This window comes from Takifugu flavidus, chromosome 4 (assembly GCF_003711565.1).
Source record: "Takifugu flavidus isolate HTHZ2018 chromosome 4, ASM371156v2, whole genome shotgun sequence".
Lineage (NCBI taxonomy): Eukaryota > Metazoa > Chordata > Actinopteri > Tetraodontiformes > Tetraodontidae > Takifugu > Takifugu flavidus.
The window spans coordinates 16,912,652-16,929,337 of NC_079523.1; the positions used below are offsets into that span (position 1 = coordinate 16,912,652).

Genomic DNA, 16,686 nt, shown 5'->3' on the forward strand with positions numbered 1-16,686 from the left:
TTAATGAGCGATATTCATTTCATCCACAAGCGCTCCAAACCGGCACCCCAACGGAGCAGAAACGCTATCTCGACCTGCTAATAAGACAACTGTTGAGCTTCTCGGTCCCTCTTAGCACATTACACTTCTCGCTTTCAATTTGAGATTATTTTCATTATCTCTTTCTATAATTTGCTCCTGCCTCTGCGGTCTCCCGCTCTACCCAGTGGGAGACCGGAAATGGAGGCTTAATTCAAGAGCAGCAGCAGCAAGCGTTCGTGGAGAACGATCTCCTGTTTCTGCGGGGACGGCGGACTGAATGCTCCCATTGAGATGAAGGAGAAGAAAAACTCGACGACGATTGTGGGGGTTTTAGTTTACACTCACTTGTTTGAAACTCGTGTAGTCGCTGTAAACTGTATAAAGAAGGACGAAATACATACGTCCTGATTGGTCATGTCCCAGTACGGCCTCTCTCCGTAAGACATGACTTCCCACATGACGATCCCGTAGCTCCACACATCACTGGCAGAGGTGAACTTCCTGTACTGGATCGCTTCGGGTGCCGTCCATCGGATAGGAATCTTCCCTCCCTGCACACAGGAAGAGGACAACGGACTCAATGGGGAAACTGAGTTGGAAACCCGACCGTTGCGGTGTCCTGCTTCCACAGACAAACATGACAATAGTTACAACAAACCTCCCGGGAGTGAAGGGAGGGAAGAAGGAGGTCAAAACGGATGGGCGGAGAGGAGGAAAAGCAGGTTAAAAGCTCAGGTTAACTGACGCATCAGGTTAGAGGAGACTTGAAATAGCCCCAAGTCATGTAGACACAATGGGAATATAGCACAGAGTAACATCACAAACACCTGCGGAAACACAGAAAGGGTCCAAAGGAAGGAGCTTCCTCCTCTCTCCTCACCAGAGCGCTCGTGTAGGTGGGGTCGGACGTATCGTCCTCCAGGAAGCGCGAGAGGCCAAAGTCGGACACCTTGCACACGAGGTTGCTGTTGACCAGGATGTTGCGGGCGGCCAGGTCCCGATGCACGTAGTTCATGTCGGCCAGGTACTTCATGCCTGAGGCGATGCCGCGCAGCATCCCAACCAGCTGGATCACGGTGAACTGCCCGTCGTTTTGCTGAAAGACAGACGCGCAAACTGAGATTCAAGCAAACGACCTCCTCTCGTTTAGATTTGAGGAGTTTCCTGAGTCACGACTCCCCCTGTCCGGCACCTCCGTACGTCTCGAGAGGGTTACTTTGAGGTATCGGGTTCTTGGGACCGGCCCTGCAGGACAGGATGGTGACAGGAAGCTTTGGGTCAGGCACAGCCAAGCCCCATCCAGCTAAGCTGGGTCTGCCTGGTTGTCTACAGCTGTTGCCCTCCGCTGCGTGGGGGGGGCTTTACACCGTGTCTGGGGAGCGTCTGGAGCAATGAGGCAGCTGTGCCTCCAACTGTGCACACCTGCATTCTCAACACCACCCACCATGACCACTACAAACAGGATTCCAGAGAAAGGAGTCAGCGCGGGGGGTGGCCGAGGGGGGGCTCAGGGTTGTGTGGACAGAGATAAAGGCCAGAAGAAGGAATAAGAGGGGCAGGCAAGCATAGTTTTCAAACGCTGCTCGTTAGCCAGAGGGACGTTCTTTATGTCCATATGTCTGTGCTGTCTCTTTGGATACATCTGATGACCCCCGCCCCCTGTTTTTGAAAAAGAAAATGACATTTAACATTAAATATTGACATTTAATACATTAAATAAAGATGCTGGAAAACAGCGATCTGCTAATCACCCCCAAAAGAAAGACAATGTGTCCATAGTGTTGGGACCATAAGCAGCGGCGTCCTGAACCCTGAGATGCTGCAGAGGCCCCCCCCGCCCCCCATTGTGCTCAATAAAACCCGCTGGCATGTATTTAGCACACACATCTACACGCTGAGGGCTGCTTCTGGGTCTTTGATGTGATGTTTCAACTAAGGGCAGCTATTAAAGCCAGTGATAAAGGAGAGAAAATGGAATTATTCCCAGGTTTCCTTGTACAATGCTGCCGAGTTTTGCTGCTGAAAAGCACCAGTGAGATTTTCCCGTTAATCCCAATCAAGTTAACGGAGGAACGCATCGATAACTCCCATAACTTCACATCCCAGGGCAGATCAATCAATCAATCAATCTTTATTTATATAGCGTCTTATACAATCAAAATTGTTTCAAGGCGCTTTCCAGAATCCCAGGGCCTGACCCCAGACAAGCAACAGTGGCAAGGAAAAACTCCCCTTTAACAGGAAGAAACCTTGAGCAGGACCAGGCTCATGTAGATGGTGAGGCTGAACGGGGCATTGCGTCCAACAGCCAGCTCACTTTGGAAGCCTTTACGTGTCGTCTCGTTTGCAGTCTGGCAAAATATTTGAATTATTCATCCAGGACATAAATGGGGGCTGGTACTCCGAGGGCTGAAACGGGCAGATCCCTGTGATATCGTCCCCCTACTAGATTATGAAATGATGAATGCTAAGGAAAAGGAGCAGCGAGTGAGAGACCTTAACCAACAGTCTGCGGACCACGGTCAATAACAATGGCAATAAACACTAAACAATAACACTGTCTCCTCAACTGCTCACCCTGAGGAAGGCATCCAGGGATCCATTCTCCATGAACTCGGTGATGATCATGACCGGACTGCTCTTGGTGACCACACCCTCCAGGTGAATGACGTTTGGATGGTCGAACTGGCCCATGATGCTGGCCTCGCTGAGGAAGTCCCGCCTCTGCTTCTCTGTGTATCCAGTTTTCAGAGTCTTTATGGCCACAAACATTTCTCTTTTCCCAGGAAGCTTCAAGTTGCCACTGCACACCTCTCCAAACTCCCCTGGGATCATGATGAGGGAAGAGGTACAGTTCTGTTAGGCTCATAATCTGTTAGGATCTCCACATCGATATTGGGACCACTGTCGATGGTTTCTTCGGGGAAAGCTCAACAGTGGTATTGCAAACATGTAAATGCAACACACAGTCGCAACGTACCGTGAGAAAAATAACGCTGGGTTAAGTTGTTGAATTCAACAGTACCTGCTCCGATGACCTGTTCGATCTTCACGCACGATATGTCAATCTCCTTCGCAAACTCCCTCACAGCCTCATTGGGGTCCTCGTACGTGAACGGATCGATATAAATCTTCATTCCTGGAGTCACTTGGAAAAAAAGGGAGGGGGTTACGAATATTTGGCCAGACGCTCAAGTCCTCACGCGCATTCACGATCACTTCACCGTGAATTCCCTCCTTCACGTTGGAGCATGTGATCTACCTCAGATTCACGTTAACCTGGTCGAAGCCCTGAGGGCCACGTCATCAATAGAGTTCAGAACATACGCAGACAGTCAAGATGAATGCGTATATCAATAGAACAAAAGAGCGATAGGCGAGAACCTGTAGCCTTTATCAGGAGCGCTCAGCTCCACTTCAAGAAATAAGCCCTGGTGGCAGGTAAATAGGCTTAAGGGAGCCTTTAAGTGTTCGCAGATTTAAGTGTCCCCACTTTTAAATCCGATTATTTGGCTCTCACCTTCACATCAGCCTGAGGCTTTCTGAATGAATACCCAGGCAGCAGTGCTGAAGGAGCGCGCACCCTACCACAAAACCTGGCAAATTATGCAGACATGAGCAGATGGAGAGGATCTGTCTGGGCAAAACCCCCTGTCACTGAAGCTCCACAGTCATTTCCCAGACTGCCAACAGGAGGGTAGCCTGTTCAAACAGCAGTCTAGAGACACCCCCCTCCCCCCTCCCCCAAAGCAGGATGGACAATGACAGGGTGAGAAGGCTCCAGCCGTCAATACTGGCTTCTGCTGGCGACGGGTAATGTGGGAGACCTACATGTGTAACTAGCATGTAATAACTACACTGAGATAGAAAGAGAGACGATGGATGAAGCACGACTGTTATACAGTAAACAAATTAGGATTCACATATGTTCCCAATCAATATCTATGACAGAGATTAACCCTCTGCGTAGTCTCCATTTTCCTGAGAGAAAGTGAGAGCGAAAGACAGAGAGAGAGAGAGAGAGAGAGAGAGAGAGAGGACAATAAAAGGTGCTGATGAAGAGACGGCAGAGGATTACATCTGATGTGTTTACATCTAAACCCCTGGTGATCGGAGTTAAACAGCAGGCAGGATTACTTGTAGGGGGCAGTGGGCAAATTTAGTAGCACTGTGCTGGGCCATCGCCAAGGACACCAGCATGCAAGGTGGTAGCCATGGAGACAGGTGTGTGAAACAGTTGTCATGGAGACAGGGGTGTACCGTGGTGAAAGAGCACGTGTGTGGGGGGTAAATACGTGCGGAATGGGGAGGCGTTTTACTCACTGTGGCCGCTGGTGTAGTGCTGCAGTTTGTCTGTGTATTCTGAATCAGCCCTGTCAAAGCCACGCCTCCTGGAGGAAAGACAAAGAACTCTAGCTTTCGCTTCAAAAGCGGGGAGCAGGGAGAGTCAGGCAGATCAAACAGCCCCAGCTACACCTATGTGTCCAAAGGCACCAGCTAATATTGCACACAAAGGGAACAATCGGTGGCCTAGAAACAACAAAACTGCACACCAACGCAGAGTTTGTCAACGACACAGCAGTTATCTTTTATGTTGGGCTCATGACCCGGGTCGCTACGGCCTCAGTGGTACCATAACAACCGAGGTTGTCAAAAAAAGTGATTAAAAACAGAAACTATGTACATATATTGATCAGGCATTGTGCCACAAACAAAGAGGCTCCAGCTGGTCAGAATATTCTCGTGTTTTCAGGTGACACTGGGCAGACAACAGCACCTCAGAATGAGGATTCAAGAGTGTTAAACATCCAGCTGTGTGCTGTTTCACTCATTAAAAAAGATACTTGCTGGTGTGCGTTTATCCAGCCTGACATCTAAAAGAAGAATCACACTTGCTTGAGTACTCTGTGTTCTTAATAAAGGACGGAGACAATAGTCACTCACCGATTACAGACGATGATGATGACAACCACAGCGATGAGGAAGACTAGGCCAGCTGCTGCTGAACCGATGATGAGAGGAAGCTTCTCCTGAATGCTGGTGTTGTATTCCTCTATATAAAACATGGAAGTAAATGATTAAAGTCACCCGCCCAAGCGTATGGATTAACATCTGAGAAGAGACAGTGCCATTGGTGGCAGACAGGCATTGGTGTGGGTGAGCTGTTGGCGTCCTAACAGACGGTATGGACCGCTCTGAAAAGTACACGCTGCTCTCAAACAGCAACGGTGCAGACAAATCATCTGGCAGGGAATGTGTCAAGAGAGCAGAGATAGCATGTACCAGTGAGACGAGCCGATTCAGCAGCCAAGAGCTAGGCTCCAGCTACAGGAGCAAGGATCCAGCTACAGGAGCAAGGATCCAGTTACTGGAGCAAGGATCCAGATAGGGGAGCAAGGATCCAGCTGCGGGGTGAGGATCCAGCTGCAGGAGTGAGGATCCAGCTACAGGAGCAAGGATCCAGCTACAGGAGCAAGGATCAAACTATGGGAGTAAGGATCCAGCTACAGGAGCGAGGATCCAGCTACAGGAGCAAGGATCCAGCTATGGGAGTAAGGATCCAGCTACAGGAGCAAGGATCCAGTTACTGGAGCAAGGATCCAGATAGGGGAGCAAGGATCCAGCTGCGGGAGTGAGGATCCAGCTGCAGGAGTGAGGATCCAGCTACAGGAGCAAGGATCCAGCTATGGGAGTAAGGATCCAGCTACAGGACCGAGGATCCAGCTACAGGAGCAAGGATCCAGCTATGGGTGTAAGGATCCAGCTACAGGAGCGAGCATCCAGCTACAGGAGTGAGGATCCAGCTACAGGAGCAAGGATCCAGCTATAGGTGTAAGGATCAAGCTACAGGAGCAAGGATCCAGATAGGGGAGCAAGGATCCAGCTGTGGGAGTGAGGATCCAGCTACAGGAGCGAGGATCCAGCTACAGGAGCAAGGATCCAGCTATGGGTGTAAGGATCCAGCTACAGGAGCAAGGATCTAGCTATGGGTGTAAGGATCCAGCTACAGGAGCAAGGATCCAGATAGGGGAGCAAGGATCTAGGTACTAGAGCGAGGATCAGTCACTTCTTGTCCCTATACTGACGTCTATGTGAAGTAGTTTAGGGAAAGAGCTTTGCTTGTGAGGGAGCTGCAATATTTTTGAAGCGCTGAAGTCTGTGCATGTGGCAGCATCCAGGCTGCTGGTAAGACTTCAGAGGCCTGAGCGCCCTGGGAAATACCCACGGAACAAGATGAGGAGTTAGGGAGGGTAAACCCGGGCTGGCTCGGCTCTAACCTTAACCTCCATTCACTGGATGTTACTTTTATTTGCAGTTGAGCTTCGGTCACAACGTGTGATTAGATGTGTCATGGCATAAAAATGAAACACTTGTGTAGCACCTCTGAATGTAAGGAAGGAATTCTCACCCTCAGTCATAGTCTGGAAGTACAGTTTACCACTGTAGCGTCCAAAACCTGCCACAGTGCGAGCCCGGACCTGGAACACGTAGATGGTTCCCTGCTTGAGGCCACGGATGACCACTGTGTTGGTCGGGCTTCTGATGACAGTTGAATTCAATTCTGAGTGGTCCTACGGGACAAGAAGACACGTTTATTTCTAGAGCACTATTGAGACTAAAGGTGAATCACGGTGCTGTCCATAAGGAATAACATTAAAAAAACAACAGACAAAGAAGAAATCTGTAATAAAGGCTCCATTAAAATCGCAGAACGAAGAGAAAATAGACACAAAAATGAAAAACAAGGGTATTAGTGCTTGGATTTTAGATGGATTTTAGGATTTAAGAAACGGGATGTGTCAGCGGTGGGTAAAAAGGGAGATCCGGTGGCACTTTGACGCCAGGCAGTTTTCCTGAGCCGTCCTGTGCGACGATCAGCCACAACGGCAGTGCTGACAGGTCTGAGAGGGAGCTCAAAGTGAGACTCTTTTAGTTGCTCCCTTCAAACCAAGTGCACTTGTGAGCCACAGCAGGAGCTGGGACACTTGTTTTGACAGCTCTCTCCAGCGGTGACAGGGAGAGGAATTCTAATCCAAAGGGAAATGGCTCAACATGCAGATGAAAGCCTGACGAACGCCACGCACAGCCGCGGACGTCTGTGCAAGTGTAAGCCTCCGATGGCCCGAATCGATGCGCGAGACAGCGCGTGTTCTTGTGAGAAACCGCGGCGCTTTGGTGAAGCGTGACCCTTGCAGTCTATTTTTATAGCAGTCAGTGCGCTATTGTTGCAACCACAAGTCAGTGCATCAATCCCCAGCAGCCTCGCTGCAGGGCTGAGTGCGGTTTCCTTATGCAGTGGCGGACTGGGATTGGGAGCAGCGCACGCTCGGAGCAGCGTTTAAACGCTCCGTCCACAGAATATGCTGCGTAGAGGTGAAAACACAAAGCTAGCTTCTAAATCAGGGGTGGGCAAACATTTTGATTCGTGGGCCACAATGGGTTCTAACATTTGACAAAGGGGCCGGACCAGGAGCAGATGGATGGATGGAGTGCTTTGGTAACCTCACCTCATTGGAGAAAAAATACACATCTTGGGATATGGAGAAAACATGTGCTTTAATTTCAAATGAAAATGAAGAGAAGCATTACAACAAAATATATGACTTTGGAATGAGTCTTAAAACACTTAAAATCAAATGAATAAAATGTGCCTTTTTAAAAAAAAATTAATAACCATTTCTATTTTAAAGCACTGAAAGTTCTGTTATCCTTCAGGATATCACCATCACTCTCCTCCTGACTGTCTTTTTTCTAGTGGGAAAACACCAGAATTGCAGTGAAAATTTAACATTAACTAGGTTTATTCATTTAATTTTTCAAGTTTGGCGGGCCGGATTAAAACGTTTAACGGGCCGCGTGTGGCCCCCGGGCCTTAGTTTGCCCATGCCTGGTCTAAATGATCAATGAAGTTGCTGAGGTCAAAGGGGAGAAATGAAAGGAACTTTGTGTAGCAGTGAGCAGGTTTCGGAGGGAAAGGTGCATTACTGAGCCTCTAATACCTTCTCATAGTACTGCAGCTCGTAGTCCAGGATGACTCCGTTGGGCTGGTCGGGCTGGGACCAAGACAAGGTGATGCTGTCAACAGTGCGGCTAACCTGGTGCATTATGGACACTGTGGATGGAGCTGCAAGAAGAAACAGCCAGTAAAATGAACAGTCAGCACAGATGCTTCAGCCACACGGCTCATTCTTCCAACGTCTAATACAGAATCTGAAGGTTCCTGTCACATGCTGGCAAGTTAGCACACTGGCTAACACCCCAACAGCCATAATAGGCTTTTTATACTGCTGATCTCTGACGATGTCTTTTAATATACAAAACTACCAGGTATTCCACAAAATATTTGATGTATTACATAAAATATAGCCATTTGGTTCAGCTAAGCAGCCACAGGAAATCATAAAAGTCAAAACTCAACCATACAACATAATCTTTTTATACAGCGGTTTTGACCATAACATTCTAATTTAATTTGAGTTGTTTATGCATGTTTCCATGTTGATGAGAACATAGATTCGAGCTACTACAGTTGAGGTTTCCCATCTTACAAATTGCATCTGTTTTATATTGCAGCAAACAATTTCTTCAATTTCATTGTTTAGATCCTTTTCTTAGCTTATAGGCACATATTGTTTTCATGTGCATTTCAAAGAGCCTTTTTAAAAAAAACAATGCTCAACATGCAAAGGCCAACGCAACGATGATTTCATCAACTTTATTCAATTAAGTCAGATAAACCAACACGGGGGGGCGGTCAACATTTTTAAAAATCCATCCATCCATCCATCCATCCATCCATCCATCCATCCATCCATCCATCCTCTGCCGCTTATCCGGGGTCGGGTCGCGGGGGCAGCAGCCTAAGAAGAGAAGCCCAGACTTCCCTCTCCCCAGCTACTTCTTCCAGCTCGTTCGGGGGAATCCCCAGGCGTTCCCAGGACACGTGTCCTGGGTCTTCCCGGGGGTCTCCTACCGGAGGGACATGCCCTGAACACCTCACCAGGGAGGCGTCCAGGGGGCATCCTAACTAGATGCCCAAGCCACCTCATCTGGCTCCTCTCAACGCGGAGGAGCAGCGGCTCTACTCCGAGCTCCTCCTGGATGGCAGAGCTTCTCATCCTCTCTAAGGGAGAGCCCAGCCACCCTACGGAGGAAGCTCATTTCAGCCGCTTGTACCCGTGATCTTGTTCTTTCGGTCATTACCCAAAGCTCATGACCATAGGTGAGGGTAGGAACGAAGATCGACCGGTAAATCTCTTCACCACTACGGACCATAACTGCGGACGCCGCACCGATCCGCCTGTCGATCTCCTGCTCCATTCTTTCGTCACTCATGAACAAGACCCCGAGGTACTTGAACTCCTCCACTTGGGGCAGGATCTCCTCCTTGACTCAGAGAAGGCACTCCACCTTTTTCCGGTTGAGAACCATGGCCTCGGATTTGGAGGTGCTGATTTTCATCCCAGCCGCTTCACATGCGGCGGCGAATCGATCCAGTGATAGTTAGAGGTCACGGGCCGATGACGCCAACAGGACCACATCATCTGCAAAGAGCAGAGACTGGATCCTGAGGTCACCAAACCCGAACCCCTCAACACCATGACTGCACCTAGAAATTCAGTCCATAAAAATTATGAACAGAATCGATTCCATTTAAAAAAATGGATTTTCAGTGGAGGGACAGCAAGAATATGAGTTTCCATCTTATCTTCCTAAAGTTGTGGTATCTATGGGTGAAGTGCAGCGCTTAACGACCCACACTAAGATAACACAATAGATTTGCTTTTTGCTATTTTCTTTTTTAAAATTTTTGCCCCATCGTACGTGCAGAATGAAGGAAAAAAATCTCGCTCCTTTTCTGGCTCCTCCAAACAGCTGGAAAACCAGATTTGGCGCTTTTGGTATAGTTTGAAAGCACTTTACTGTGAAGCTGGTTTTAATGAATCCACATAAAAGTCAGCGTGAGCCGCTTCCCCACCGGCTCCTAAATAATACATCTTAATAAACTGCCACCACTGCCGGCAGCACAAAAGCGATAATTATCCTGTAACAGGAGCTCAGATGACGATGAACACTGATTCCACCCAACTTGCACTGCAGGCTTTTTCAAATTGAATTTTAGCTTCTATTTATTTTTTGTAGTGTAAAATCAAATAAATCTAGTTTTCATTATTGATGAAGCACTTTAATTCTCCTTCATGTCATGAACTACAGTCTGAGGCCGTGACCTGAATCACTGAGCACTGAGCATGAGGTCAATAGGGCCCGATCACCAAACGTCCCCTCGCTGTTGACATTAGATCAGGAGATCTTCCTACACAGCAGATCACATTTATTTTGCTCAAATGCTGCTGAGTGTAACAGCTCTGTCCACTTTTATGAATCATAAGGGTAAAATACAGCATTTATGGGTGGACGGGGACCCAGATCCAACGATGATAATAGTTTATAGAAGCTTAATCTTATCAGTTAATCAGTCACTGACTGTTGGCTGCAAATTATGATACCGATAAATTCTGAAGGTCGACGGAAGCAGTTAATCCTCAGGCTGCTGCTGCTGCTCTGCTGCTGCTACTACTGCTGCTGCTGCTGCTCTGCTGCTACTGCTACTGCTGCTGCTGCTGCTACTGCTGCTGCTGCTGCTGCTACTGCTGCTGCTGCTGCTGCTCTGCTGCTGCTGCTGCTGCTGCTACTGCTACTGCTACTACTGCTGCTGCTGCTACTGCTGCTGCTGCTCTGCTGCTGCTGCTGCTGCTGCTGCTACTGCTACTGCTACTGCTACTGCTACTGCTACTGCTACTACTGCTGCTGCTGCTACTGCCGCTGCTGCTACTGCTGCTGCTACTGCTGCTGCTGCTCCTGCTGCTGCTGCTGCTGCTACTACTGCTGCTGCTGCTACTGCTGCTGCTGCTGCTGCTACTGCTGCTGCTGTAGCTGCTGCTGCTGCTACTGCTGCTGCTGCTGCTACTGCTGCTCTGCTGCTGCTGCTGCTGCTCTGCTGCTGCTGCTGCTACTACTGCTGCTGCTACTGCTGCTCTGCTGCTATGCTGCTGCTGCTCTGCTGCTGCTGCTGCTGCTGCTGCTGCTGCTACTGCTGCTGCTGCTGCTACTGCTACTGCTGCTGCTACTGCTGCTGCTACTGCTGCTGCTGCTGCTGCTACTACTACTGCTGCTGCTGCTCTGCTGCTATTGCTGCTACTGCTGCTGCTGCTACTACTGCTGCTACTGCTACTACTGCTGCTGCTACTACTGCTGCTGCTGCTACTGCTACTACTGCTGCTGCTGCTACTGCTGCTGCTGCTACTACTGCTGCTCTGCTGCTATTGCTGCTACTGCTGCTGCTGCTACTACTGCTGTTATTACTGCTGCTGCTCTGCTGTAGCTGCTGCTGCTATTCCTGCTGCTATTACTGCTGCTGCTGCTGCTGCTGCTCTGCTGTAGCTGCTGCTGCTACTCCTGCTGCTATTACTGCTGCTGCTGCTCTGCTGTAGCTCCTGCTGCTACCACTATTGCTCTGCTGCTGCTGCTGCTGCTGCTGCTTCCTCAGTGAAGCACCAACACCACGGCGAGCAACCACTCCAGCATCACTCCAGTAAGCACAGGAGTCCCGAGAATCGGCTACATCTTAGTTCTCTTCTTGTTCTCTAAAGGTTTGTTTGCAGTCACAAGATGACAGCCTAATAAGGCAAACAGTTACGCTGCGACGAACTCACGAGTATCCCATTACGGACGCACATATATCCAAGACACATGGCCTTTTCCTGCATAGCATTTCCATTAAACCCAGTGCACAGCCATGCCCAGTAACCTGATACAAGGCCGGGGAAACAAAGGCTACTCATGTATTCATGTACAAAGGATGGACACATGCCAGCATGTGTCCATCCAGCATTGTTGCTGGAGAACAACGTGGTTTTATTCAGCGTCCATCACATCAACCTGTGATAAAATGAAGACGTGATTTTTACTGCTGAAACATTTGCATTTTAAAGAAAATAGTCAAGCAGCTGTTTTGTATATTTCACTTGAATATACATGAATTTCAAGCTAAGATGACATCAAACTGTGGAATGCATGGGATGCCAAGTCAGAAATTCACTGCAGCGAGGCCTGTGGCCATGGGCAACATGTGAAAACCATTTTGGTAGCATCCACTTTCAGCATGTCTTCGCTGTGCTCCGAATCTTGAAGTCAAGAAACCAAAAACCCGTTGTCGATCTTCCCGAAGTCATTCCAGCGTCCCTGCCTGATCTGCTTTTGTCAGGAAATTGAGCATCGATCAGGCCGTGTGTCCCCCGGGCCCGTTAGGCTGCAGCCCGGCGGCAGCTGCCACCTGCTGATTTTGGATGTGTACAAAGTAAAATTAAAATTGCACAATTATAGGAAAAATATCATCACTCTCTCCAGAGTCAAATGTCGTAAGAAAAAAAAACCAACAAAAGATCATAAATTTGCCTCCTTACAAGGAAAAAACTGTAATTTTGGGTGCTTCACTTTCTGGAATTAAATTCTATGTTTTAGTTGCCATCACATCATTTATCTCTTTTACATCACGTTTGCATTGGTCTACAGATTTTTACTGAATTTAAAAATGTAGGTATTTTATTACTATTAATTAATAATCATTAACAATCATCTCATTTCTGTTTTGCCAAGTAATTGGATCATTGGCACAAAAGTAGGTATATGCTTTTATTTTACATGAAAGACAGTTTAATAACGACCAGGTTTAGTAATTAAATGTGATGGTAAATTGTAAAGGATGAGGATGAGGAAAACATCTAAAGCTCTGGTTCCTACAGTGTTAATAGCTTTAAGATTAAAAGAAAGAAGTCCAGGGACCGAGGTCCATATGAAAGTTGCAAGGTTGTACGATCGCATTGCTTAATTGTGGAGGGATGGGGGGGCCCAGCTGTTGCAGGAGAGTTGGGTTTCAGAGCCCACATTATTACACCGTCTGGGACCTGATATAAAAGATGGTGCTGTGGGGTGTGTTGTAGCGTGACGCTCTGGCTGTGCCCTGCATTAGAGAACACAAAGGCTCTGCTTTCTTCGGCATTTTAAAGAAATGTTTTAGCGTTATATTTAAATGCCCGGGGAGTCCACTACTCAATTAAAGATGGAGTTTAAAGGGATATTTCCACCCATTTAAATCCAAAGCCATTTAATAGGACATGCTTCTGCAAGCAAACACACAGGAGTGCGGCTTTCATCCATGCCATTAATTTGTCTGTGCTCAGTCTTTTATTATACCACACTCTTTGACCATTGCCTTATTGAGGAAACCTGGATTTCCACTGTTAAGCTTCATTAGTAAGAACAGCTATGAATGTGATGGACATTTTCATTAAATGAGGCTGGTGATGTGAGACCACAGAGGAAAGACGGCGGCGGAGGGCTCAGTCATGAGTTCAAGACAGTTTTGTGAAGGCCAACAAGAGCTTCAAACCCTTCGGTTCGGAACTAACAAGAATAAAATAATGATTGGGTTTGTTTGGCTTTTTTGCTACGGCTATTTTTAGGTGCAGCAAAGGGACGCTAAATCCACAGTTTGGTACTGTTAAGGAGATGTAAACGTTCACCGTTTTCCTCTACATGACGAATGATCTTTGAAAAAAACGTTTCAGAACATAAAGTCTTTGGTTCTGAAATCTTTATGGGTCTACAGCCATGTGGCTCTGATATGATTAGACAGTCTGCTGCAGGAGGCAATGCTATGATTTAAGAGAAAACGGGGGATGAAGCAAAAACAGGTCAAGGCTTGTAAATCTCTTTTCCTTTTCATTGTAAAAATCCAGTTTCCCCGCAGCACAACCTCTCCCGAAGGGCACAAACCACCTGGTCTTCCACCAGGCAACCTCCCATACAGACCGCCACTGTGCTGCTCTCTTCCACTTCCTCCTCATTTATGGGCGCTGCATGGAGGCGTCTTAAAGGGTGAGGCCCATATTTGCATGCTCGCTTTTAGCATGCCGGCCACTTGCCTCATTGCAGCTGCAGAGGATTGTGGCTTTTACAACTATAAAGATTTTCCAGTGAAGTAAAGCTACAAATGGGAGATTTGGCTTCTTCAAGTATCAAACCATCTGTGCTAGAAAAAGTTAAACCCTAAAAAGTTATTTCTAACATAGGCCCTTCGGGAGCTTAAGGAGTTTCCAGTTACTCTCTGAGGTTACGATTAAAATCAGAGACTAATGTATTGATCTCAAAAAGTACAAGATAAGGAATGACAGTAAAACATTTAGCATATGGAGTAGTAGTAGTTCAGTTTTAAATAGGATTAAAAATAGTTTCTGATTTCAACTAACATTTTAAATAGATTTTATTTTAAATATAACATTGCATTATTTAATACCCAAACAGACGGACTCCATATCATCACTAAATTAAATGTATCTACTTGACTCGTCTATTTTTCTTATTTATTTAATAACGAGGTGATCTGAGCTACTCCAACTACATTTGAGGTGTCCACTGTAGCGAAATGGGAAGAAAGGCTTGGGGCAAAACATGTAAAACTGCTCTTCACAACATGAACTACAAGGCCCCCACCGACCCAGGATCCATGTAACAACAAAATAAATAAATATGTATGCTAAATTTCCAAATAATGTCCAAAAATGGACATGAAACATAACTCTATGAGCCCTTTCATAACTCTATGAGCCCTTTCATGTCAAAATTAGCAGGGGAACATGCGCGTGGTGGCGTCCACACTGATGCGGGGTTTTGTGCAGCAGATTATGACGGGGCGTTCGAGGTGATCTCGTGAGAAGCTCACCAGAAACGGTTCAGCCAAACAACCGAGCAACTGAGAGCAAGAGGATTACAAGAGACACTCTCACCTTGAATTCTTGCCCATGTTGCATCTCAGAAAGTGGGAAAACTGCAAAGCCAAAGAAAATAAATGGCCATGGGTGCTCACGTCGCCCTGGAAACGAGCGGGTGCACCCAGGTCTGCTCTTCACGGTGCATGCCAATCAGATACAAAACAGGTTGTTTGCATGATCAAATGACGCCATTTGTTATTCTCATGCCGACAAATTTGGCTTTTTGCTAATTACAAGATCAATACGTAACCTGATGCCAAAAAGGAGTTTGCCAATTATTCTGAAGGACTGATAATCCAAAATATATGGTGTCAAGAAGGTATTGAAAAGAATCTTGCTGAACCTTTCGTGCAGGCCTTTATCATCCAACGTATGGCTAAAGTGATCCCAGTCTCCTCCACTGAGTGCTTGTCTAAATTCCCCAGGATCAGCACAACAACCTCAGTCTCTTTAAGACTCGCTGGCAGGCTGTTATATCCACCGTGCGTCCTAATTCTGTGATCACTAATCTCCCGTACACTCCATGGCCTTCAGGGACAACCACCTTTTGTAGTATAGTTTTTGAGAAAAGCTTGAGCGTTCTTTAACATCGTGGCCCAGAGGCGCAGCGGGTGTGCCCGTGGCGCATGGATCACACAGGACCTAAGCAGCGATTTGGTAGATCCAGTACAGCTAGCAGGAAGCCGGTTTACCGCTCATCTTGAGTTGGTTAAATACCAAAGCGAGTACACCTGGCCACAGTAGAATCCATCAGATCACACCAGCAGATCAGTCAAATGATCCACTGACAGGGCTGGATCAAATAAAACATTGGATCATCCCCTCAGAGACTTCATACAGGTTTTTTTTGCTGAGTCATGACAGTCTCTTTAATTGTGAAAACAAAGGCCTGAGAGTCTAAAATGTTAAGACACAGATAATTATGCAGCAATATCATATCTTGATCGATTAAAACAGGTGGTGCTGTTTGTTTACACTTGGTAGGGCTACTTTGGCACATGTCAAATAATGCCAAAAGAACACGAAAAAGCAGCAGAGCCGCTTGTTTCAGACTTTACTAGTTGCCCTCACATCACGACACGTAAGACCAGACTTGGGCCAACACTTTCCAAATTATATCACTCATGCGTCAAGTATTTATTTGTTTATATTTAACATTAAAATCCTAAAATAAATTTGGGGATTTAAAGCCTGGGGCGCTCCATCTGCTCTTCTAACTTCTTGTCAAGAGTACCAGTTTTTGTAGACAAAGTAGAGCTGAACTGGGGTGGCTTACTTGTGGCTCATTACTATAAAAAGGCTTGGAGCGGCTTGAGGGTGTTTGCATATTCTACATAATACGCAGTTTGGAGAATTAGTCATAGGCTTCAAAAGCAGGCTCGGATATCAGTCAGTATGGCATCTCCTTTTGTGTGGCATTGCAGTGTATAATCAAGCGCCACACTTTCCATGGTAATCATCTTTATCACAAAGGAATTGTTGCCAACCACCTCCAGAGTGGGAGGAAAAGCCTTGTGGGTGATGCCGTGCGGTGAGTGCTTGACTGGGTAGGGTAAGATGTTTTGCTCACATCTCCCAACACTCCCCACCCTCGACACAACCGTGGAAGGAAGTGTCAAGGAAGTGTCAGCACTTGCTTCTTTATGTATTCTGAGAACTATATATCCATAACTGTAAATACAAACATATTACATGTACTTTTCATTGTTTTGGTATTTTTGTCTAATCGTTTTTTTTTTTAATCGAATGCTGCTATTTTCGCTGCAAGACGGAACACGGGGGCTGCCTGAGATAATTACTGGTGACACAATGTTTTTGTAACCTCAATGCCTAA

General features: G+C 46.9%; 1 protein-coding gene across 4 annotated transcripts in view; it reads right to left on the bottom strand.

The window, feature by feature from the left end:
- ephb2b (eph receptor B2b) overlaps positions 1–16,686 on the bottom strand; it is a 79,454-nt gene that overhangs the window by 5,416 nt on the left and 57,352 nt on the right. Inside the window, exons 6-13 of one of the 4 annotated variants that reach the window (XM_057029516.1) lie at positions 8,022–8,146; positions 6,431–6,593; positions 4,966–5,074; positions 4,345–4,409; positions 3,047–3,160; positions 2,599–2,846; positions 902–1,117; positions 423–572 (exon numbers count right to left, since the gene is read on the bottom strand). In XM_057029516.1, the coding sequence (XP_056885496.1) occupies positions 423–572; positions 902–1,117; positions 2,599–2,846; positions 3,047–3,160; positions 4,345–4,409; positions 4,966–5,074; positions 6,431–6,593; positions 8,022–8,146 (1,190 nt within the window). Of the gene's footprint in view, positions 1–422; positions 573–901; positions 1,118–2,598; positions 2,847–3,046; positions 3,170–4,344; positions 4,413–4,965; positions 5,075–6,430; positions 6,594–8,021; positions 8,147–16,686 lie in introns of all 4 variants that reach the window. The other 3 variants (XM_057029514.1, XM_057029515.1, XM_057029512.1) reach the window with 3 other exon arrangements.